The sequence below is a fragment of the Hyperoodon ampullatus genome (assembly GCF_949752795.1).
Source record: "Hyperoodon ampullatus genome assembly, chromosome: 1".
Classification (NCBI taxonomy): domain Eukaryota; kingdom Metazoa; phylum Chordata; class Mammalia; order Artiodactyla; family Ziphiidae; genus Hyperoodon; species Hyperoodon ampullatus.
In genome coordinates, this window is record NC_136914.1 from 197,852,317 (window position 1) to 197,877,479 (window position 25,163).

Here is a 25,163-nt window from a genome sequence, read left to right on the forward strand (position 1 = left end):
CCGTATTAAAAATTTATAGTTCTCTGCTTTGGATACTCTAGGGAAGTATGAAGCCAACTCCTCTCTCTCCAGGCTCTGTGACTCCTCTAAGTTCTGTGGGAAGAAAGAGCTACTTGAAGAGGTGATGGGGCCACTGGAGCATATGAAAACGACTTGACATTTCACTGCTCATTTCCTGTAGGGCTATCTTTGATTCTAAATTTCTCCAGCAGGACCCCATGTGAGTTCAGGGAGACGGTATGAAGGAAAAAGAGATGACTTCACCAGTGGGTATTGAAAAAGCTTCAAAGAAGCTAATGTATCATTCTTACCAACCATTTACTCATCTGTCTACACACACACACACATAACTTTCTCCCAGGTTTGCCCTCTTCCAGGCTGTCTTTAATTGTGTTGGGAGATGGAGTGTGGGGACAAAAAAAAAAAAATGCAAAAGCCAATCAGTTCCAATCTCCTACCACCAAAGCCCTTAGGGAAGCTTTCAAACGCTTAGATGGTGTCATAGTTCCTTTTCAGAAGAATCATCAATGGGATAATACTGAATGCCTCTGTTTAGCACAAGGAAATTCATCAAGAACAAAAGAATACTTATCTCTTCAAGCTTCCTTAAAAGGTCTTTGGAAAAAAAAGAAAAATGTCACCCAGTGGCAAGCAAAATGCCTCAAATAAAAGTTGAATTAAAGTATAGTTTAGCTAACACAGATAGGGTAGGTAAATAGCACGGTAGGGCTGCATCACCAGGTAAAGATTGGGTGCTGGGCTGCCCACTTTCATCCTGTTGGTATCCGTCTCAATGTTTAAATTGCACTTTAGTGTGCTGTTACAGACACTTTCTAGGGTATTAATGTTGTTGGTATGATCAATTTGTACAGTGTTCTAAGGCACCCCAATCTCTTCTCCTCTCCCTTTACCATCAGTACAGCTCCACTTCAATTATCTCTTGGACCTCTCTGTTTTTCAAGGATAAGGAGCTGTTACACCTGGAAATCACTGAAACATGAACACTTCCACCACCCAGAAGTTCAGGTCATACAAAAGGAAGCGGAGGACATCTGCTTACCTTTCCTGATGCTCTCTGAGGTAACGTAGAAATTCTCAGGCCGCTCTTGACTTTTTCCTGCAAAAACTATGAGATAAAGAGTATTCTAAGTAAAGCCAACTAAGATCTCTTTCTAAAAGGCTTTATAATATTTTATACATTTACCAAAAAAATTACCAAAACCTTGTACAAAAAAATAATAATAATGGATCACAACTTGGACCACTGTATGCAGTTCTATAAACCAAAACTTTAGGAGGCAACCAATGAGCAGAAGATATAGGGATTATGAAATGAAGACAGATCAAACCAACGAGGTCTCAAACCAGAAAGACAGAGCCAGTCAGAAGACATGATCAGCATTTACGAGATCATTAAAGAAAAGGATAAGGTGAACAATATTACCCTTTTCCGGATCCTTGAATACTGAAGCGAGCCGTGGAACACCTTGAAGTTTAAGAATAAAAGGAAGTGCCACTTCACATGTCAACAAGTGCCATAAGACAGAACTCAGAGCAGTGGAACAGGTAAAATATGTGCAAGCCTCCAAGGGGAGTTAGATGAAGTCAGCCATGCACAAGAGACACATAAAGACTTGTAGGGGGGACTTCCCTGGTGGCTCAGTGGTTGGGAGTCCGCCTGCCAATGCAGGGGACACGGGTTTGAGCCCTGGTTCGGGGGGAGCCCACATGCAGCGGAGCAGCTGGGCCCGTGCACCACGGCTATGCGTTCTGGAGCCTGCAAGCCACAACTGCTGAGCCCACATGCCACAACTGCTGAGGCCCGCGCGTGCCTAGGGCTCGTGCTCTGCGGCAGGAGAGCCCACCACAATGAGAGGCCCGCACACCACGACGAGGAGGGGCCCCTGCTCGCCACAGCTAGAGGGGGCTCGTGCGCAGCGGCGAGGACCCAATGAAGGCAAAAATAAAAAATATACAAATAAATAAATTTATTTAAAAAAAAAAGACTTGTAGGGAAAACTGGGAAATGACAAGCGTTCACTCAGTGGTAGGACTTCACAGTGATTAAGTCTCCCTGGGCTCTGCACACGACTCCCTGGGTTCAAATCCTGGCTCTGCCATTTACGAGCCATACAACCTAAGACAAGAGGCTTGACCTCTTCTTGCCTCAGTTTTCTGATATGTAGATTGAGGATAATAATTGTACCCTCCTCTTTGTGGGGATTACAGGAGTTAATACATGGAAAGTGCTGAGTATAGTGCCTGACACATGTAAGCACTCCATGTTAACTTTTATTATTCACACCTAAACCTTGAGATTGATGCCAATAAGACAGCAATACCTTGGCTTACTAGTTAACACAAGGGATGTCTACTCAGTGCTTTACAGTTTATAAAATAGTTCCTCATGTATTACTTCATCTGACCCTCACAATAAGGCTCTGGCAGAGTATTATTATGCATCATTGTATACATATATTATTATGATACCCATTTTATAGATGAGGAAACTAAGGCTAAAGAGGGTGAAATGACTTACCCAATGTTCCATACTGTACAGCTGAAAAATGTAAGAGCTGAGACTTGAACCCAGGTGTCCTGGACTCCAAACCATTGCCCTTTTTGTCATCTCCTGACCCTCTCCTTTCCTCCTCACAGTTTCCTAGCAGGTCCATCAAGGCTCTTTAGGAACCACCTATGCCACTCCCAACTGAACTTCCCACAGTGAGCCAGACCATCAACACCCTCTCCCCACCCCCTGCCATTTAGGCATTATCAATATATATATTTGCAAGCTTCTTCATTTGGGCTCCCTTAGAAGCAGACCTGAGGGACTTCCCTGGTGGTGCAGTGGTTAAGAATCCGCTTGCCAGTGCAGGGGACATGGGTTTGATCCCTGATCCAGGAAGATCCCACATGCCGCTGAGCAACTAAGCCTGTGCGCCACAGCTACTGAGCCTGTGCACTAGAACCCGCAAGCCACAGCTACTGAGCCTGTGTGCCACAATTACTGAAGCCTGTGCGCCTAGAGCTCATGCTCCGCAATGAGAAGCCCGCACACTGCAATGAAGACCCAATGCAGCCAAAAATAAATAAGTAAATTAATTAATTAAAAAAAAAGAACTCTGGAAAATATGTCTCTGAAAAAAAAAAAGAAGAAGCAGCAGACCTGGGGACAGTGATCCAAGTACATGTAGACTATATAAGGTAGGTAAGACGAGGAAGTGGATAAAGCAATAAATGGTGGGTTTTCCAGTAAGTCACCATGATGGGCAAGCTGGGGAGCTCTGGAAAGCAATGTAGAGCATGCACCCCAGAGTTCTCCCAGTAAAGGGGCAAGTAAGCTAGGGTACTCAGCCAACAACTCTACTCAGTCAGTGGTTGAGGGCTGCATCCAGGGGTGATAATCCCCCAACTCTTCCAGCCTGTCCTGCCCGAGAAAGCCATCAGGCTAAAAGACACAGGTTCTAACAGGCAGGGTCCATCCAGTGGGCACAAAAACTTAAAGAGCTGGGGAGATTTGAGCAGGACACTCACAGTGTCTGCTACACACGCCAAAGGAGATGCCATCCAAGGGAGGGCAAACCATGAGCACTGATGGCACTAGGCAATATATAATATCCACCCCACTGTATTTCTACCCAATTTAAGGTTGCCAGATTTAACAAACCAAAACCAAAACTGAAAAAAAGAGTGCAATATTTGGGACACACTTGCACTAAAAATTATTTGCTGTTTGTCTTAAATTCATACTTAACGAGGCATGCTGTACCTTATTTGACAAGCCCAGCCCAACTACCTGGGGCTCTGGTTGAGGGCTATCTTCCCCAGTTTATAATCTTTGCCATACCTTCCACAACTTGCTTATACTATTAAAAATGGAATGGAGGGACTTCCCTGGTGGCGCAGTGGTTAAGAATCCACCTGCCAATGCAGGGGACACAGGTTCGAGCCCTGGTCCGGGAAGATCCCACATGCCGCAGAGCAACTAAGCCCATGCGCCACAACTATTGAGCCTGCACTCTAGAGCCCACGAGCCACAACTACTGAGCCTGCATGCCACATCTACTGAAGCTCGCGTGCCTAGAGCCCGTGCTCCGCAATGAGAGAAGTCACCGCAATAAGAAGCCCACGTACTGCAATGAGTAGCCCCCACTCGCCACAACTAGAGAAAGCCCGCGCACAGCAACAAAGACCCAATGCAGCCAAATATAAATAAATAAATAAGTAAATAAATTTATTTTTAAAAAATGGAATGGAGGTCAAGTGCACAGATCCGGCAATTCCTATACTCTTACAGTACTTGTAATCATATTAATAAAATCAAGTCCTGAAAGATAGTGAAACTGACAATGCTATCAGCATCTAACTAATGTCCCAGGGATCATTATGGGTCAAAACCCAATTATCACCAACTTTTATCAATACGAAGGTAGACAGCATAGCATTGTGGCTGAAAGCCAAGGTTGTGGAGTCAGATTCTTTGAGTTCAAATCCTGGCTCTGCTACTTGATAATCAAGTGACCTCTGTAAGCCTCAAAAATGAGGGCTTACATTTTCCTCATCTGTAAAATGGGGATGATAATGGCCCTTACCTAATAGATTATTATGACATATTCCAAATAGAGCACTCTTGGTAGATTTCAATAAATGTTAACTATTAAAAATTAATAATAATGAGAGTTTCAGGAGATAAAAATTTACCAGGGATCTTGCCATTTGGAGTACAGGGACATCTTGTTTATCTCTGTCTTCACACTATGCATAAATTCCTCCAGGAAGGCCAGAACTGAATCTGACCACTGCCCCAGTCTAGTTCCAGAATCTGCCCCAAGCTCTGACTCTGTCTCCTGGGGCTGGTTGGAGACCATTCAGAAGGGAATGGTCTTGAGCAATGGTTCAGGAAGTAGAAGATCCAGGGAATTCCTGCTGAGAGGCTCTGAAGACCCTACTGTGCATCATTCCCTGCCACACTTGCCTTTAGAAATGTATGGTTCCTTGTCAGACAGCTGGTGAGTGCCAGAAGCACTGGCCTCTGGCCTGGGCACTGGGACAGGGGGCCTGTTGGCCAAGTTCACGGAAGAGGCCTCATCATCATCCACTGTGTGATAAACATCTTCTTCCTGACCGAGATGGTGTACCTCCCTCTCCAAACTGGACATTCCCATGCTGTTGCCTAGAAACAGAGAGAAAGGTGACTGAAAGCAATTGTCAAACCCTGGGACCCCCAAGTCATGCAGCCAGCTGCCCTGGGACCCAGCTCTGCACATCAGCAAGCTGGCCACCTCCACATTAGGTAGGGCCTGGCAGCCAACCAGGCCGGGGGCCAGCCCCACCTACCTGCACACCCACAGTAGTTGGCCCTGCCACAACAGAAAGACCCGTGGGGCACCACTAGAACATATAGCTCTGGTGACCAGAGGGGAGTGTGCTACTGGGCCCCACAGACATCTGCTACATAAGGCCACCACTCTAAGATTGGCAAACATCACCAAGCTACCTAATACACAAAAATTAAAAGAGAGAATTAGGCAAAATGAGGGACAGAGAAATATATTCTAAGTGAAGGAACAAGAAAAACCCCAGAAGAACTAAGCATAGTGGAGATAAGCAATCTACTTGATAAAGAGTGAAGATAATGATCATAAAGATGTTCAATGAACTTGGGAGAGGAATGGATGAACACAGTGAGAAGTTTAAGAAAGAGCTCAAAAATTTAAGGAACCAAGCAGATCTGAAGGATACAATAACTGAAATTTAAAAATACACCAGGAGGAGTTAATAGTAGATGAGATAATACAGAGGAATAGATCATTGAACTGGAAGACAGAATAGTGGAAATCACTCAAGCTGAACAGAAAAGAAGAAAAAAGAATTTAAAAAAATAAGGATAGTTTAGGAGATCTCTGAGACAACATCAAGCATGCTAACTTTCCCATTATTGGATCTCTGAAGGAGAAAAGAGAGCAAAAGGGGCAGAGAACGTATATGAAGAAATAATAGATGAAAACTTCCCTAACCTGGGAAAGGAAACAGACATTCAGGTCCAGGAAACACAGAGAGTCCCAAACAAGATCAACCCAAAAAGGTCCACACCAAGACACATTGTAATTAAAATGGCAAAAATTAAAGATAACGTGAGGGGCTTCCCTGGTGGTGCAGTGGTGGTGCAGTGGACGTCTGCTGATGCAGAAGACATGGGTTCGTGCCCCGGTCTGAGAAGATCCTACGTGCCACGGAGCAGCTGGGCCCATGAGCCACGGCCACTGAGCCTGCGCGTCCGGAGCCTGTGCTCCACAACGGGAGAGGCCACAACAGTGAGAGGCCCGCATACCGCAAAAAAAAAAAAAAAAGAAAAGATAAAGGGAGAATATTAAAAGCAGCAAGGGAAAGGCAACTAGTTACATATAAGGGAACTCCCATAAGAACACCAGCTGCTTTTTAGCAGAAATTTTGCAGGCCAGAAGGGAGTGATATCATATTTAACGTGATAAAAATAAGCTTACAACCAAGAATACTCTACCCAGAAAGGATATCATTCATATTTGAAGGAGAGATAAAGAGTTTTACAGACAAGCAAAAGCTAAAAACATTCAGCACCATTAAGCTGGCTTTACAGAAAGTGTTAAAGGGACTTCTCTAAGCAGAAAATAAAATACCACAACTAGAAATATGAAAATTAAAAAAAGAAAAATCTCATTGATAAAGGCAAATATACAGTAAATATACAGATCAACCACTTATAAAGCTAGTAGGAAGGTTAAAAGACAAAAGTATTAAAATCATCTATATTCACAATAAGTAGCTGAGGGATACACAAAACAGAAAGATGTGAAATATGAAGTCAAAGACATTAAACATTGGAGGCAGGTAAAAATTCAGGGTTGTGAGACTTCCCTGGTGGCGCAGTGGTTAAGAATCTGCCTGCCAGTGCAAGGGACAAGGGTTCAAGCCCTGGTCCAGGAGGATCCCACATGCCGCGGAGCAACTAAGCCCATGTGCCACAACTACTGAGACTGTGAGTCACAGCTACTGAAGCCTGCACACCTAGAGCCCATGCTTTGCAACAAGAGAGGCCACCGCAATGAGAAGCCCGTGTACCACAATGAAGAGTAGCTCCTGCTTGCCGCAACTAGAGGAAGCCCACGCACAGCAATGAAGACCCAACACAGCCAAAGATAAATAAATAAAATAAATTAAAAAAAAAAAAAGAATCCGGCTGCTAATGTAGGGGACACCGGTTCGAGCCCTGGTCTGGGAAGATCCCACATACCACAGAGCAACTAAGCCCACGAGCCACAACTACTGAGCCCACATGCCACAACTACTGAAGCCCTCACGCCTAGAGCCTGTGCTCCGCAACAAGAGAAGCCACCGCAATGAGAAGACCATGCACTGCAATGAAGAGTAGCCCCCACTCGCCGCAACTAAAGAAAGCCCGTATGCAGCAACGAAGACCCAATTCAGCCATAAATAAATAAATAAATTAATTAATTAAATTAAAAAACACAAAAAACCTCATGGTAATCACAAACCAAAAATCTATTATAGATACATACACAAAAAGAGAAAGGAATCCAAACATAACACTAAAGATAGTCATCAAATCACAAGGAAATAGGAAAAGAAGAAAGGAACCAAAAAGAGATATTAAAAACCAACCAGAAAACATTAACAAAATGGCAATAAGCACATACCTACCAATAAATTGCTTTAACTGTAAATGGACTAAATGTTCCAATCAAAAGACATAGAGTGGCTGAATTCATCTATGATGCCAGCATCACCCTGATACCCAAAGCAGACAAAGACATCAAAAAAAAAGAAAATTACAGGCCAATATCCTTGATGAACATAGATGCAAAACTGTCCTCAACAAAATATTAGCAAAGGGAATTCAACAATGCATTAAAAGGATCATGCACCATGGTGAAGTGGGATTTAATCCCAAGGATGCAAAAATGACTCAATATCTGCAAATCAATTAACGTGATACATCATATTAACAAATTAAAGAATAAATATCATATGCTCATTTCAATGGATACAGAGAAAGCTTTTGACAAAGATTCAACATCCATTTATGATAAAAACTCTCAACATAGTGGGTATAGAGGGAACACACCTCAACATAATAAAAGCCATATATAACAAGCCCACAGTACATCATACTCAATGGTGAAAAGCTGAAAACATTTCTGTTAAGATCAGGAACAACATAGTATTGGAAGTCCTAGCCATAGTAATCATACAAGAAAAAGAAATAACAGGGACTTCCCTGGTGGTGCAGTGGTTAAGAGTCCGCCTGCCAATGCAGGGGACACGGTTCAATTCTTGGTCTGGGAAGATCCCACGTGCCACGGAGCAACTAAGTTTATGCGCCATGACTACTGAGCTTGCACTCTAGAGCCCATGAGCCACAACTACTGAGCCCACGTGCCACAACTACTGAAGCCCCTGTGCCTACAGCCCGTGTTCCGCAGCAAGACAAACCACCACAATGAGAAGCCTGTTCGCCGCAATGAAGAGTAGCCCCCACTTGCCACAACTAGAGAAAGCCCGCACATGGCAATGAAAACCCAACACAGCCAAAAATAAATAAAATTTAAAAAAATAAATTTTTTTAAAAAAGAAATAAAAGGAATCCAAATCAGAAAGGAAAGAGAAAAAAGGTCACTGTTTGCAGATAACATGATACCGTATATAGGAAATCCTAAAGATGCCATCAAAAAACTACTAGAACAAGTGGTGCTTCCCTGGTGGCGCAGTGGTTGAGAATCCGCCTGCCAATGCAGGGGACACGGGTTCGATCCCTTGTCGGGGAAGATCCCACATGCCACAGAGCAACTAAGCCCATGCACCACAACTACAGAGCCTGTGCTCTAGAGCCCGTGAGCCACAACTACTGAGCCCGCGTGCTGCAACTACTGAAGCCCACGTGCCTAGAGCCCGTGTTCCACAACGAGAGAAGCCACCACAACGAGAAGCCCATGCACTGCAACGAAGAGTAGCCCCCACTCGCCACTACTAGAGAAAGCCCGTGCACAGCAACGAAGACCCAACACAGCCAAAAAAAACCACAAACAACTATTAGAACTAGTAAATGAATTCAGTTAAGTTGCAGAATACAAAATTAATATACAGAAATCTGTTGTGTTCACTAATAATAAACTATAAGAAACAGAAATTAAGAAAAAAATCCCAATTACAATTGCATCAAGAAGAATAAGATACCTAGGAATAAATCTAACCAAAGAGGTAAAAGACCTGTACTCTGAACATTATAAGACATTTATGAAAGAAACTGAAGACAACACAAATAACTGGAAAGATATACCACATTCGTGGATTGGAAGAATTAATATTGTTAAAATGACCATACTGCCCAAGGCAAATTATGGATTCAATGCAATCTCTATCAAATACCAATGGCATTTTTCACAGAACTAGGACAAATAATTCTAAAATGTGTAGGGAAACACAAAAGACCCCAAATAGCCAAAGCAATCTTGAGAAAGAAGAACAAAGCTGAAAGTATCATACTTTCTGATTTCAAACTATACTATAAAGCTATAGTAATCAAAACAGTATAGTACTGGCATAAAAATGGACTTCTGTAGATCAATGAAAACAAATAGAAAGCCCTGAAATACACTCATGCTTATATGATCAATTAATTTATGACAAAGGAGCCAAGAATACATGGGGGGCAAAGACAATCTCTTCATAAATAGTGGGAAAACTGGACAACATACATATAATCACTCTTCAATACAGCCTTGACTTAATAATACCTGTGTATGTTCCCCTATGTTCTCCTCCTTCACCAGAAAGTAAAGTCTCTTGAGGGTATTGATTATATCTTATTTTCCTTTGTGTCCCCTAGCCCAACAAATAAAATAGTGCTTTGCTCATAGTAGGTACTCATTAAATTTTGGTCAAATTAAAATAAACAAGTGTATTTAAAAAGAGATTTTGCTAAAGGCAACTTGTTTACCCAAAGCAGTGGCTCCAGTGGTGGGAACTTCTGGCTTACTTGTAATAGGCTGATGGGGGAGCTCGTGGGAATAGAGTGCCTTCAAGCACACCATGTGGCTTGTACATGGCAGCCCATTCCTTGAGTGGAGCAACCCTCATAGGGAGCCAGGCAATATCTAACATTTATTTCTCTTTCCCTCTTTTTGTTTCCCTGCTCACTGCTGCAACTTACCTTCTAAAAACTTGCGGATCATAGAATCCTTAGTGGTCCGAGAGAAACCATCTCCGGGGATTGGATTAGATGTACTGGCCTGAAGCATTTCAACATCTAGAAGGAAAAGGAGACTAAGACTTTATATGTTGTTCTTCCACATAGACAAGGACATTTTATAAGTGGATATACAAGGTTTGACAAATCAAGAGATTCAAGAATTCATTAAACCATCCATCTACCCATCCATCTGTCTAATCACCCATACATCCATAGGTCCATGCATGCATCCATACATCCAATTATCTACCTACTCAATAAGGACACTCAGTAAATATGGGGTATAAAGGAGAGCAACATTTACAACCTTCAGGCCCTTTCCTAGACCACAGGACTCAAAAGGTATAGATATGCTCATTTGTGTTTGAAAGAATTTGCCTAATTTTTAAATATATAACTGTAGTCTTTATAACAGCAAAAAAAATAAAAAATAAAAGGACAACAACAAATAATTGGAGGCAGAAACAACAAAGAATAGATAAATTTTAATTTATTTAAACAATGAACCATTTTCAACAGTTAAAAAGAATGTATGGGAGCCACTCTATCAACATAGTACCATCTCAAAAAAATAACAACCAGAACTCTATTTTTAGGTCATTCATGTAATTGGTCATTTATGAGAAGCAGCACATAGACCTTTGGTTTTTCACTATTAAGCATAAACCCATGGGGACCAAAACTGTGTGTGAAAACTATTCAATTGTCACAGCAGATTCTACTAAAAACCTTAGTAACCAACATTACTTTATGTTACTTTATGACTCTGAAGTATGCATTTTGGGAGCAAAATTTCAGCCTTGTGTTAAAAGTAGAACTTTGATAATATCAAGAGGTTGCGTTCAGTAAGGCATATCACACAGTTACTGGGGACTTGTTTGCTTAGGCAAAATATGTAGTTTGAAGTTGAATAGTATACGTTGAGAAAAAAAATCATGTGAATTTAATCAGTATACACAGATATACTGTTCCTACTACTTTGATATTTGGGGACCAGTTAAATACAGTCTGGTGAATTTGTATAAAATATTTATATTTATATCACATTTTCCAAGAATATTAATTGAAAAGAGGTCATGGTCATAAAGTTATGTTAAGGATAATGAACTTCACATGACATAATCCTAGTTTTGAAACAAAATATCGGTATGTACATAGAAAAAAAGCCTGGAAGGAAATACCTCAAAATGTGTATAGTGGCTATTTCTGAAGTAGTATGGATAGGTCATGGACATTTCAGACCATAGACATTTTATTTTCTATTTTACACTTTTCTTTGTCTTCCAAATTATCCATAGTGGCTTCTGTTGCATTCATATATGAGAAAAACCCTATCAGCACTTTTTTTAAAGGCCTAGGTAATTATGATCAAGTATGTAAAATTATTTTTTTAAGGAGAAAAATAGTCTTTATTAATTTTTACTATCACATTAAAAAAATTTTTTTTTATTAGTTTCTGCTTTATAACAAAGTGAATCAGTCATACATATACATCTGTTCCCACATCCCTTCCCTCTTGCATCTCCCTCCCTCCCACCCTCCCCATCCCACCCCTCCAGGCGGTCACAAAGCACCGAGCTGATCTCCCTGTGCTCTGCGGCTGCTTCCCACTATCTATCTACCTTACGTTTGGTAGTGTATATATGTCCATGCCTCTCTTTCGCTTTGTCACAGCTTACCCTTCCCCCTCCCCATATCCTCAAGTCCATTCTCAAGTAGGTCTGTAAGTATGTACAATTAGATTCCCAAAGCAAAAATAATTTCAGGTTATTAAAAAAAATTATAGCTCACCTGTCAATTACCAGATTACTGATTTTTAAATTATAAAACATACTGCTTTTTTTTAAATTAATTAATTTATTTATGTATTTATTTTTGGCTGCACTGGGTCTTCCTTGCTGCGCGCGGGCTTTCTCTAAGTTGCGGCAAGTGGGGGCTATTCTTCGTTGCGGTGCGCAGGCTTCTCATCGCGGTGGCTTCTCTTGTTGCGGAGCACGGGCTCTAGGTGCGCGGGCTTCAGTAGTGTTGGCTCGCAGGCTCTAGAGTGCAGGGTCAGTAGTTGTGGCACACGGGCTTAGCTGTTCTGCAGCATGTGGGATCTTCCTGGACCAGGGATCGAACCTGTGTCCCCTGCATTGGCAGGCAGATTCTTAACCACCGCGCCACCAGGGAAGTCCATACTGATTTTTAAACTTTCCAGTGACCAGATATTACATTATTACATAGCATAGCTCTTACCTGACCTTGTTTCAAACTTTGACAATCTTTTAATAATCTAAATATAAATTTTGTGACCATAAAACAAAACAAAACAAAACACAATGTTGAGTGAAACAGTTGCAGACTGGTTTTTGCAGTATATAAAGTATTTTATATAAAGTAGTTTTCAGTATATAAAGTAGTTTATATAAAGTTTTAAGGTCTATAAAATGATACTACATGTAGTTTATGAATTCATAAATATCTAGTAAACATATGAAAACATGCTGAAATGCTGGAAAGGATAAATGTTGAGTTCATGGTAGTGGTTACCTCTGGGAGGGAGGGAGGACAATCAGGTTCCAGAGGGGGTTCATAGGGGGCTATAATATGTAATTTAAAAAAAAAAAAGATCTGAGACGAGAAAAAAAATACATATTCTTGATGAATCAGAATCTTCAAGAAATACAACATTTTTGAAAATTAATATGCTACCTTTTGCCCCCAAAAGGGGAAAATAAGATTCTATTTTTGTATTTTCTTGTATATGCAAAAAAGAAACTCTGGAAGGAGATATAAGAAATTAAGATCAATGGTTTCCTGGGAACTAGAAAGATGACAGACAGGACTGGAAAAAGGTTTTTTTCACTGTTCATCTTTTTATATTCTAGTTTTTCTATCCTATTGAAAAAATAAAGGAAAGAAATGCAGAGCTCTGATCATGTTTTCATTACTTTAAATATTATCCAAAAAAAGGGAAGATAAAGCAATTCTCCTTTTTTACCTTTTCAGTTTAATGTTTCTTGAAATGTGTGTAGTGGAGACATTACATTGAATATAATGTACCTTGATACCCTCTGGTCCAGAGCCCTGTGATTCCAAATGAGTAAACTGTTAATTCAGTGAACTTCTCTTGTCAACACTGAATTCTATGAAGTAAACCGTAGAGAGATTAGGGTGACTGTACTGATCCTGAAACACACTTATATGTGTTTTAATTTTAAAAATAAATTTCTGGGACTTCCCTGGTGGTCCAGTGGGTAAGACTCTGAGCTCCCAATGCAGAGGGCCCGGGTTTGATCCCTGGTCAGGGAACTAGATCTCACATGCATGCCGCAACTAAGAAGTCCACATGCTGCAACTAAAGATCCCACATGCCGTAACTAAGACCCGGCACAGCCAAAATAAATAAATATTTAAAAAAAAATTCTAAGAACTCACAATTCATTCCTTAAAAATTCAAGACCAGAAAAACGACACTTATTTGAGATTTCTATTTAAATTGCTTAATTGTGGTTTTATGGGACATGTTTCTCATGGAGTTAGAAAATTGGGAAGAAAGACATATCCTACAGGTGTGCCTTACTGGGAGCAGGACCCTCCTCTACCCTCCTGACTCCTACCCCTACAGTCCCTCACCCCTTAGCTGCCTGACCCTGACCCAGCCAACTTTTGAAACTCTTCATTCACACAACAATAAAACACAGAGGAAAAGCCCCCGAAGGAAAGACTTGCTTGCATCAGACACCCCTAGAGATGAGGGGAGGGAGAAGTCTTGTGGGCCTATCGTTGGGCTCTGTCATGCCCAGTGCTACATCCTCCAGGAAACCACAGCCCCCTCAGGCTCCAGCATCTCTAAGAACCTGGTGAGGGCAGAGCAGCGTCAGGACAGTTTCAATCACCAATAACCAGATCTCCCAGGCTGGCAACACCAGAGCGCAAACCTCACACACACAATCGGCCACCCCCACTGACAGTGGTAAAAGAGACACACACGGCCTAGCTACTTCACTCACAAAGTTCAGTTTGAGACAACTGATTTCCACATCTGAGATGTAGCTGCAAAATTGAAGGAGCTACAAAGAGTGTTGGAAAAACAAAATGTAGACGAAAAATGGAAACAGCAAGAGCAGCCCTGGCTGGACCTGGCACACTTCCGTAATAAGGATGCGGGCTTCTGTGCCTGGTACTATGACCCCATCGTAATGTGCTGAATTTTATGTGGGTTAAAGAAAGAATTTTAAAAAGAAAAGAGAGGAAAAAAGAATGAGCACCAGTAAATGACATGTCAATATCACGATCCTTTGCTACAACGCACTGAGGAGGAGGCAACATCATTGTTATGGCATTGTTGTCCAGAATTTATAACCTCAGTCCAATCACAGAAAGTATCTGACAAATCCAAAGGCCTAGGATCTGACATCTGACAAATACAAACTAAAGGGCATGCTACAAAAAAACTGATTGGTGTTCTTCCAGAATGTCAAGATGAGGAAAGACTGAGGAACTGTTACACACTGGAGGAGACTAAGGAGAATAACAGCATGCACTGCAGGATCCTATCTAGGTTCAGCATCTAGTCCTATCTACGAACAGAAAAAGAACATTAGGGGGAAAACCAGTGAATTTTGAACAAGGTCTGGAGGTTAGTTAGTGGAATTGCACCAATGTTAATTTCTTGGCTTTAGTAACTGTACTCTGGTTAGGTAAGATGTTGATATTAGGGAAATCTGGGTGAAAGGTATACAGGAAGGGTAGCATTTTTGCAACTTTTCTCTAAATCTAAAAGTATTTCAAAATAAAAAGTTTTTTCTTTTTAAAGAAGAAGAACAGGTAGGAGGGAAAGAGATGAGAAAAGAAGAGGAAGAAATGCAACAGCAAAACTAAAGAAGCATAAGCCCTGGGAATGACCTACACTGACCCTTTCCGGTCCACCTACACTATCAAGTCACCTTCCAGGGACTCCTGGGAGCCACGCACCTCTGGGTACGATGAACAAGGCAGGGCTAAATGAGCCACCTGTGACAAACAAATCTTTTTACTCTGCGGTCACGCTTTCACTGGTGGTTAAGAGCATGATTTTGGAAGGAGACAAACTAGGATCTGCTAAAGATCAGTCCTGAGACATAAGTAGAATTATTTCTCCTCCCTGAGGCACCCTAGAAGGATGGTGAGAGGTTTGGGCACTATGGTCAGAATGCATAGTTTCCAATTTTGACTCTTCCACTTCTGACTGTAGGACTGCAACACCCACCCGTCCAACTGACTTTTAGATCCAGCTTTTTGGATCCAGCTGATCATCTGGGCTTGCAAGATGACCGTGGGCCATGCTGGTGCCAGTCTACTCAGAAGGATGGAGGATACAGACCAGCAGGACAGTACCAAGCGGCCTTCCTCATCGAGGGCAGTCTTTACACCAGTCTGGCAACTCTCACGCAAGGAGACAAGATCCATATCAGGCAGGTGGAGAAGCTGCCATGGTGTCTCAAGGGAGCAGCATTTCTCAACTCCGGAGTTTATTAGCAACTCCTGAGGCATTAGCTTCCAGGGTCCCCATAAGAGGCCTCCAGAGACATTGCCCTCAGGGAAGCCCAAAGTATGGTGTCCCTTTCAGGTATTTATAGTTTACATACAACTCCTCTCAGTTCCAGATGCAATTTACCACCAATTAGGGGTCATTTTTATCATAGGCAATGTTGCCTAGAGACATAATTGACATATGGCTTTTATCAGGTTACCAGGGTAACAGAGTGGAAGTCAACAAAGGTCAAATTCTCCTGCAGAAAGGGAAATGAGAGCTGTTACATTAACTCTTTGCCCACAGTTATCTTGGGCCAAGTTGTTTACATCCTCTCAGGATCTGTTTTCCTGTCTGTAAAATGGTGATAATAATAGTACATATATCATAGGTTTGTCATGAGTATTAAATGAGAAGCACAGTGCTTAGCACATAGGAAGTGCTAAATGCACGTTAGCTGCTATTATTACTGTTATCTTTATTATTAAATTCTACACCCACGCTAATGTCCTAAGTAGAGAACAATTTTAAAAAGAGGACTCAATTTATACTTTTTAATAGTAACTTTATTTGTTTAAACTCAAGTCTCCTCCTTCAGAGTAATAAATGCTTATGGGTTAATTCTAACGTCTGAATATCCACACATATTTTCAAATTACCTTTCCTAGTAAAGAATTACACCCAATCAATATTTTTATATTGAATAGACTTAAAGCACGGGGGCATTGTATGATAACAAACGATAATTCTTCACCATGGAATTATGTGTGGAAACCTGACTCACACACAAGGCTTGCCAGGCATTGTCTTGATCATGGCTCCTGAACACCAAGTCCAGGCTGGACAGAGCTGGATGCTTCTTTCCTCCTTGGCCAAGGCTCTGCCGCTGCAGTCCAGACCTGACTTGGAGGCCCTATGCCCATTACCTTGTGCTTTCCTGAGGCTTACCACATTTTTTATTAGAAGGCTCAGCAATGAGCACCAAGGGGAAATTCTAGCAGCTCTTCAATCCCTTCTGGCCCCACCCCATACTGCCGGGATCACAGGTAGAGGCTGATCTTAAGGTCAGAGCCTAAAGCCAGAGGATCTGAGGCTTGGCTGGAAGAGCATGATGGAGGCAGGGGCACAGGGAGGAGGAGGATGGTCTGCAGACACATGAGAAGGCCTGGAAGTCAGCCGTAAAGGCCCTGACAAGGGCTGGAGCCAAGTGAATGGTCTGCATTCGGGCTACAAACATAAGTCAGAGAAAGGCAGCAGTCAAGGCCAGGCAAGCAATAGAGGTCCAGGACACTGGCCAATAATGTCTGTAAAATGGTGTTAATAATAGTACGTATCTCATAGATTTGTCATGAGTATTAAATGCAAAGCACAGTGCCTAGCACACAGGAAGTGCTAAATGAACGTTAGCTGCTATTATTACTATTATTACCATTATCTTTATTATTAAAGCAGGTCAAGATCACAATCAGAGGTGGTGATTACCAGCGTGGACTTTGATATCCTGGAGACCTGGGTTCAAGCCCTGGCTCTGATTCTTAGTAGCTCTGTGTCCTTGGACAAGTTACTTGATATCACTAAGCTTTCATATCTCCATCTGTAAAGTGGGTATGGATAACAGTACCTACCTCATAGGAAGACTGTATGAACCAATTGAGACGATGCTTATAAAATGTTTAGCAACAGTACTAGGCACTAAATATTAATGGTTATCATTATATTGAGGCAACCTAGACAGTTTATTAGCTTTCTATTGTTGCTGTAGCAAATTACCACAAACTTAGTGACTTAAAACAACATCCAGTTCTGTAGTTCAGAGGTCTGAAATGGGTCTCACCGGGCTAAATCAAGGTATCAGCTGGACTGCATTCCTTTCTGGGAGATCTAGGGGAGGTTCAGTCTTCTTGCCCTTTCCAGCTTCTAGAGGCCCTGCACTCCTCGGCATGAGGCCCTCTTCTTCCATCTTCAAAGCCAGTAATGTTGGACAGAAAGCTCAGCTGAACTGAGTCCTTCTCATGGTGCCATCTCTGGTCTAACCTGATTCCTTCCTTTACGTTTTTTTTTGGCCACGACCAGGGCCAGGGATTGAACCCAGGCCACCGCAGTGAAAGTGCTGAGTCCTAACCAGTGGATCACCAGGAAATTCCCATCTTTCTTCTACTTTTAAGGACCCTTGTGATTATACTGTGCCCACCCTGATAATCCAGGATATTCCCATTATTTTAAGGCCAGCTGATTAGCAACCTTAATTCCATCTGCAACTTTCATTCCCCTTTGCCATGTAATCTAGCATATTCATAGGTTCAGGGGCATTATTCTGCCTACCACAGGTAAGACCAAATGTGAGCACAGTCAACCTGTCATGAATTTCCTTCCCATGTGGGACTGGCAAGGGGAGTGGGCACAGGGACCAGGGTGCACTCAAGCAAGTCCATCATGTCATGTCCACATATGGACTCAGTAGCCCTGGCCTGATGTGGGCACAGGCCTCTACTGAGTCTCTGTAGGTGCACTGCCTTAAATGAAGAAAAATACTTTTCTTTCCATTTATATTTTAAATAAAATGATTATTTTTATACTGAGTTCAACGTAAGTATCTTTGAATTAGACCAGGAACAGTGGATACACACATTGGCCTCCATGTCCCTATTGTGTACTCAAGGCAAACATCCCTATTCAATCATAGCACTCTTTGCGGCCTCAGAATCCTTCTCAACACAGCTCCCCAGGCACTCAACACCAGCTAACTGACACTGACACATGAAATTACTTTTAAAACACTATTTGCCATAGCTATATTAGGCAGTAAGTCCTAGTAGTAGCAGATACTACTTTTGTAATAATAAAGAAGAGAAAAGAAAAAGTACCTGGTGGTTTGGAGTTAATGAGAGATAAAACCCTCAAACTGTAAATTTGACAACCCATGTGTACATACAACCCAGGCACACAGTAACACATGAGCGACTGAAATAGAAAATTCTGGAGGGGAAGGGAGTCCGTTTCCAGACAAAGGACATTTTGAAAAGAAAAGCACAGCAACAGATCCCTGTGTCCCTGGATGCTCAGGGTTTGTACTTCAGATTCTAAGCATTTAACCTTCACCACTTAGATAAACTGAAATGTGCTGAAACCTGCTGGTCTAAGGAAAAAGTGCAAAGTTCTTTCATTTCATTGGGAAAAAACCCCAAAACAATAACAAGGAAACTCTGGGGCCACAGTCTCCTTCTGGGAAAAGCAGCTGCAGCATTACACTATACTTTTTCAAAGGAGTCAACCCCAAAGAAACCATTCCTGGGAAGAAAGAAGCTTGAACAGATGAAGAGAAGGCAGGTAGGCAAGTAATTAAGGAATGAGTCAAGAGCAATAACTAATTTTCAAAGAAGCTCATATGATACTCCTCATGGGACATAAATCTAGATCACTCGGCTGCAGTGGAAACTCCATCCAGATTATGTGTTGTTAATTTAACAGAAAACCTAATCTGAGTATGTAATACAGTAAAATGTCAGATACTGAGAGACTATTCTTCTGGAAAGGCTCTCAAACCCTGAAAGCAGGCCAAAAGAATTTTTTTTTCAGCAAGTGCTTTTGTGGCCAGAAAAGAGGCTTAGAACAAGGATCAGCATGGTAAAACATGTGAAGAAAACCTGAAACCCGATTGGTTCCATTTGCACACAGGTGGAATGGACTGCTGGATTGACCATGTCAATAAGAAAGTCCAACCTTCCCATACCCTCATGGAGAAGTGAGGGGAAGGAGAGAGATAGGCAGAGACAGAGAGGCAGAGACAGGGACAGAGAGAAAGAGATAGTCACACACATGCAGAGGTTGGGGGGGGGAGAGGAAGAGAAAGGGAGAGAGACAATGAGACAATGAGACACAAAGAAAGAGGGAGTTGGGGGAAGGGAGAGACAGAGACAGAAACAGAGACAGAGAAACAGAGACAGAGAGAGGAGAAATGACAGTCTGAAAGTAAAGGTGCTAAGGAGTGATTGACATTGAAAAAGAAGCTAAGCATGAAAGGGTTAGGAGAAGCAGCATGCTAAGTTTTGTGGATTTCTTAGCAGACAAAAAGTACCTTAGTGTGGTGCTCCTGGTAAGCACACAGGCCCTCTGTCTTGCAGGAATGAGTCCACGGGACGAGCTCCTGATCGGGTGTAGTGGGTACTATGACTTGCTAAGTCACAGGCACCCCTCCCCCAATCCATTCTCTACTAGCTGCCCTCTTGAGGGCACCGTGTCTTTTTCCTCAATCGTACTGTCACAGTTTGTAGTTATATATTCAGTTATGCAGTCCCTTTGTTTAATATCCAACTCTCCCGCTAGAAGGGAAGCTCTGGAAGGCAGGGATCATGCCAGCTTATTTACTGACTCCTCATCACCTGGCACAGTGACTTAAGCACTCAAGGGGGTCGATAAATGTTGTTGAATGAATGAATGTGAGAATGGACAAACTAATGGGTAATAAGCAAATGAATACATGGATATGGAGATCTTTGGGCTTTGTTAAGGAATGTGGGCATTTCCCAGGCTGAGGAAAGAGAAGGGCAATTCAGGCAGCAGGAAGAGCACAAGCAAATGTATAGAGACAAGAAAGAAAAGGCAGCTGGGAGCGGCCAAAGATGTCCCACCTTCGGGGACATCTAACAGATATCTCACTACCACCTATCGGGGAAGTGAAGTCCTTGCACTGGAACATCAACAAACAATTCCACACCACAACATCTAGAATGACTTCTTATTTTCTGGTAACTCTCAAATTCAAGAAATAATTGAGCACCTGTTGTGTACAGCCTGTGGATGATACACGCTTCCTAACTGAAGTAGGAGCAGGTAAGCAGAGAAGTGTGTACGTAACCAGAGTGCAAACTGATCTGCATGCCATGCCCCGAGGAGGGTGTGACCCACAGCTGTACAGGTGCAGAGGGGAGCGAGGTCGCTGCTGATGGTGAGGATTTTATCTTATTAATTTAAAAACATTCAATCCAGCATGCTTTCACTAAGTGCCTATCTCCACAACACAGTTCTTGTACATCTAGAGGAGGGAAAAGCTACAGAAGTCAGGAAGTGCCCTGAGGATCCCTCTGCTTCACCAGGTCAGTTTCAGCCCCAGACAAGACAGGAACAGCCAGCCCTGCCTCAGAGGGAGTTCCTTGCTGGTAAGACCTCATGCCTTGCACCCAGCCCCACTGCCTCTAAGGCACTTCTTGGCTCTACTAGCCAGGGTCTTCCCAAGATGGCAGAGGATGGCAGAGACTCCGCAGCTGCAGGAAGGAAGACTCTTGAGAGACAAGTGTGCAGATGGGGAAGGCAGCACGTTCCAGTAACTTAATTTTACTTACAAATGGTCCTTCAGGTGGGCTCAGACCTTACATGGTTGGGCTATGAGACTGCTCACTGGGCCCAGTTATGCCCCCAGCTCAGAGGGGACCCCGCTCACACAGACGGTAACCAGAGAACCCCAGTAAAGAAAACACTGCTGGAGATGATCTGTTACAAAGACGGCAGTTACCAAGGAGGTTGCTAAGGGAAGTCAGCAAGTTAGCTGGGACTAAGTTGGCTCTCCACTGCACACAAACTTGAGCCACAGACCCAGGTGGAGGGAGCAGGGGCGCAAAAGAAACGTTCAACGCAAGAGTCACAAGAAGCAGAACAGCCCTCTGGGATGGATTAGAGTGATACGTGTGAGTTTAGTCTCTAGTAGCAAGACATTGCATCTTTCTCCTTTTACTCCTCTCTCCTGTGCAGAAAGACAAACCTCTGAGATAGTCAAGCAGCACTAAATCCACAAGCGGATTACCTGTGAAACAGCTGGACAAGGGCCTCCCAGAAATGGCTCCTGAGGCCTTAGTACCCAGAGCCTCATCAAAGTGCCCAGTCACTGGGTGAGGCTTTCCACACAAAACGTATTACCTAAGTCAAAGGACCACCAGGACCACCGTATCATTCTCTGAAGGCAGGGAGAGAAGCAAACGAAGTAAATGAGAAAAAAATCAGGAGATAGTGAAGATACCCAAAGAGAGGTGTGCTGTGATGTTTAGTTAGTGTTTGCAGAACCTTACCCTAAGAACATTTATTTCTTACATAGTACGGTGCGGAAAATGATGGTTTAAATCCGTGGGCGGGGGCTTCCCTGGTGGCGCAGTGGTTGAGAGTCCGCCTGCCGATGCAGGGGACGCGGGTTAGTGCCCCGGTCCGGGAAGACCCCACATGCCGCGGAGCGGCTGGTCCCGTGAGCCATGGCCGCTGAGCCTGCGCTCCGCAACGGGAGAGGCCACGGCAGTGAGAGGCCCACGTACCGCAAAAAAAAAAAAAAAATCCGTGGGCGTTTGAACACAAAATGCTCAAGAGAATTGGGAGCGAAGTTGAAAGTCTGATAACAAAGACGTAGTTACCACCTGGTGGCAGCATATCTAAACTAAAGACAGTATGAGGAATGAGGAGTGTGTATGTGCCTGTGTGTGTGTGTGCGCACGCGTGTGCGCACGCGTATGCACCCGCACCCACGCACGCAAGTTCAGGGGAAGGATCATAAAATCTCAGGATCAGAACCCAACATTGCTGCCCAGCCAATTCATTCAACACTGGGAGTTTCCCAAACAACCTTCCTACTTAGTGGTTGTTTGGATTCCCTTTGGGGACCTCATTACTATCCCCTTTCCAAAACTCAAGTCAGAAAGAGGCAGCTTTGTCCCAACACAATCAGATGACCTCCAAAGCTGTGGTAAGGAGATGGCATAGAGCCTGCACTCCATAATGTTTGTCCTGTGAGTGAATGAATGAATGAGTGAGCGAGTCAGCTAGTGAATAAACACGGCCTAGTTTCCTTCCTATTTTCAGCCTCTAGGGTTGAATGGTAACAAAGGTGGGGCACTGATAACCTCCGCTATTCAGATTTAGGCAATAGCTCCCCTGTAAGTATCCGACCCAGGGCTGGCAAGTCCTGACCCCAGAAGAAGGGCAGGCCAGGAGGGTCCTCTAGCTCCGTGGGCAGCTGACAGACTTGACCCCTGGGACTACGCAGACCCAGATTCCTGACCTGGTTCTCCCTCGATTAGACTTAAGTAAGTTACTAAATCTTGGAGCCTTAGCGATCTCCTCTATAAAATGAAGATAACTTTATCCACCAAGCCCCAGGACGCTCAGATGAGATCACAGAGATGAAAGCAGTGTGTTGACTTGAAAGGGCCAGAAGATGACTGTGCTGGCTGGCGTTACAAATATGCATCTTAGATTTATCAGTCTTATTTATGACCTAAACTGCCTTCTCCCCCAGAGAGTCACTGGTAGTAAGATGAATGGTTCCTCCCCAGGTACAAGTTGCTGCTGCTTCTGGGCCAGTAGGTAAGTGGTCATTCTCAAGATTAAACCACAGAGACAGAAACACAAATCATATCTAGATTCAGAAAATTCAGAGTTTACATGATCTGGCGAGTGAAAACCGCAGTGGGTTTCCTCTGCCCATTCCCCAGACAGCAGAATTCTACAGCCTGCCTGTTGCTGGCCTCCTTCTAGCTCCACGGCAACCAGAATTCCCCACACACACCCACCCCCCCCGGAACTTTACAAGATGCCAACTGGCCACAAACCAGGCAAGCTCCATAGCACTCCACCGCCTTGGGAAGTGCTGAAGAGGCTAAGCGCTCCCACTGTGAGAGGCCCAGCAGACAGGAGTAATGGGATGGCTGCTGTTAGCATTCCCTACAGCTTTGCACTGCTGTGGTGGGGGGATTTCCTGTGTTGGAGCATCCAGAGGGATAAGAGGTGTTAAGGCTCTCTGTCAACACTAAACCAACTGCCAGTAAAGTGCGGGATCCTTCAATTGTTCAACTGCCCCACCGCAGGGACACAGGGCAGAAATGATGATGCATGGTCTCTGGCTTCCCAGAGGGGTACTAGTTTTTCTCCAAATGTTCTTTTGTGAATGAGTCTCTGTTCCAGAATGAAAAGGACCGTGTCTTCCCTCCACCCCATTGTCTCACCAAAAACCAGGAGTGGGAGCGGCAAGTGGCAGAAACACAGATGCTCCAGAATGCTTGTTGGGTCCATGGAGAGATGGACAGATGTGCAAGGGTAGGGGGCGCCAGAGGCTGTTTTGTGAGCTAACATCTGGGCCGCAAAAAGAGGAGGCATGGCTGGAGCTGCTAGATGGTTTTTCTAAAAGAAACCACGACTAAAATTTGTGGTGTTAGATGGAAACTTCTGGCACAGAATAAGGAATATGGTCCTAAAGACAGAGAGACCTGGGTTCAAACCTGGACTCTATCACTTATTAGCTGTGAGACTTTGGCGGAGTTGCTTAACCTCTCTGTGCCTCAGTTTCCTCATTTGTAGAGCGCAGGTTAATAAAAGCATCCCTGTATGGTTGCTTTGAGGATTCAGTGAGGTGGAGGATGTGGATGGTGAGGATGACGCCTTCTCTCCTCACCTTCCTGCTGGGTCACAGCTGATTCAGGAAGAGCTTCCACAAGTACCTCAAGTCCTTCCAGTCAGGTGCTGAGAGAGAGCTTCCACTGCTCTGTTCCTCTTTCTTCTGTTCCCCCAGAGGAGCAGCCAATCTGACTAGCAGGCACCTAACAACCACTGGACCACATCTTCCAGGTGTTAGGGTTGCAGTGTCAAAGGCTCTGCTGGTGTCAGGGTTCACCTCTGGCCCCCTGACCCGCCCACATTTCCTGCTCCAAAGCACCCTCTTAATGCCTGCTTTTCCGTTCATGGATGGGAAATCAGGCCCAACTCCTTGTGGGCCCAGGTCCCCGCGGTCTTCTCCTCAGGCTGAAAATTGGCAATACTCAATCTAGCCCATTCCAGAAATTCCTCTGTCAATAAAGCTGATGGATGTGTTGATAGGTATGTGTCTTGTCTTTCTTGAATCTATTAATTAGACCAGAGGGAAGGAGGGAGAAGTTGTAGGCAGTGTTTCAGAGCTCTTAGCATCTCGTAGCAAATGGTGGTAACATATAAAGAAGACCCTTAGAGGGCTGGTTGTGTGGTCCTCCTGCTTCAACCCTGATATGTGCATCGAAAGCCAATGTTTATTTAGACCAGTGGTTCTCAAGGGGAGTGGCACTGCCCTCTAGAGGGTGTTTGGAAAATCTATGAGGGTATTTTGGGTTGTCACCATGATGCAGGGACACTACTGGCATTTAGCAGAAGGGAGAAAGATGCTAGACAACCTTCATTGTGGGAACAGCCTTGTTTTGTGTCCCTCATGACTTTTAAATATTTCACTAGATAGACATATGGGTTAAAAAAATAACTGCTTATGATACATATTTATACATATGTGTATATTTGTACATATCTGTTTATATGTATATGTATATGTGTATATTTTTAAATTTAATATCAGCAGGTATAAGGAAAAATATGGGCAAAAATCCCCACCAAACTATTACAAGTGCTATATAGGTTGGTTGA

General features: G+C 43.3%; 1 protein-coding gene across 1 annotated transcript in view; it reads right to left on the reverse strand.

Moving 5' to 3' along the window:
• PIK3AP1 (phosphoinositide-3-kinase adaptor protein 1) overlaps positions 1-25,163 on the reverse strand; it is a gene marked incomplete at both ends in the record, with an annotated part of 109,989 nt that overhangs the window by 23,790 nt on the left and 61,036 nt on the right. Inside the window, 3 exons of the mRNA XM_079701957.1 lie at positions 1,061-1,126; positions 4,973-5,176; positions 10,211-10,306. Of these exons, the coding sequence (XP_079558083.1) occupies positions 1,061-1,126; positions 4,973-5,176; positions 10,211-10,306 (366 nt within the window). The remainder of the gene's footprint in view (positions 1-1,060; positions 1,127-4,972; positions 5,177-10,210; positions 10,307-25,163) is intronic.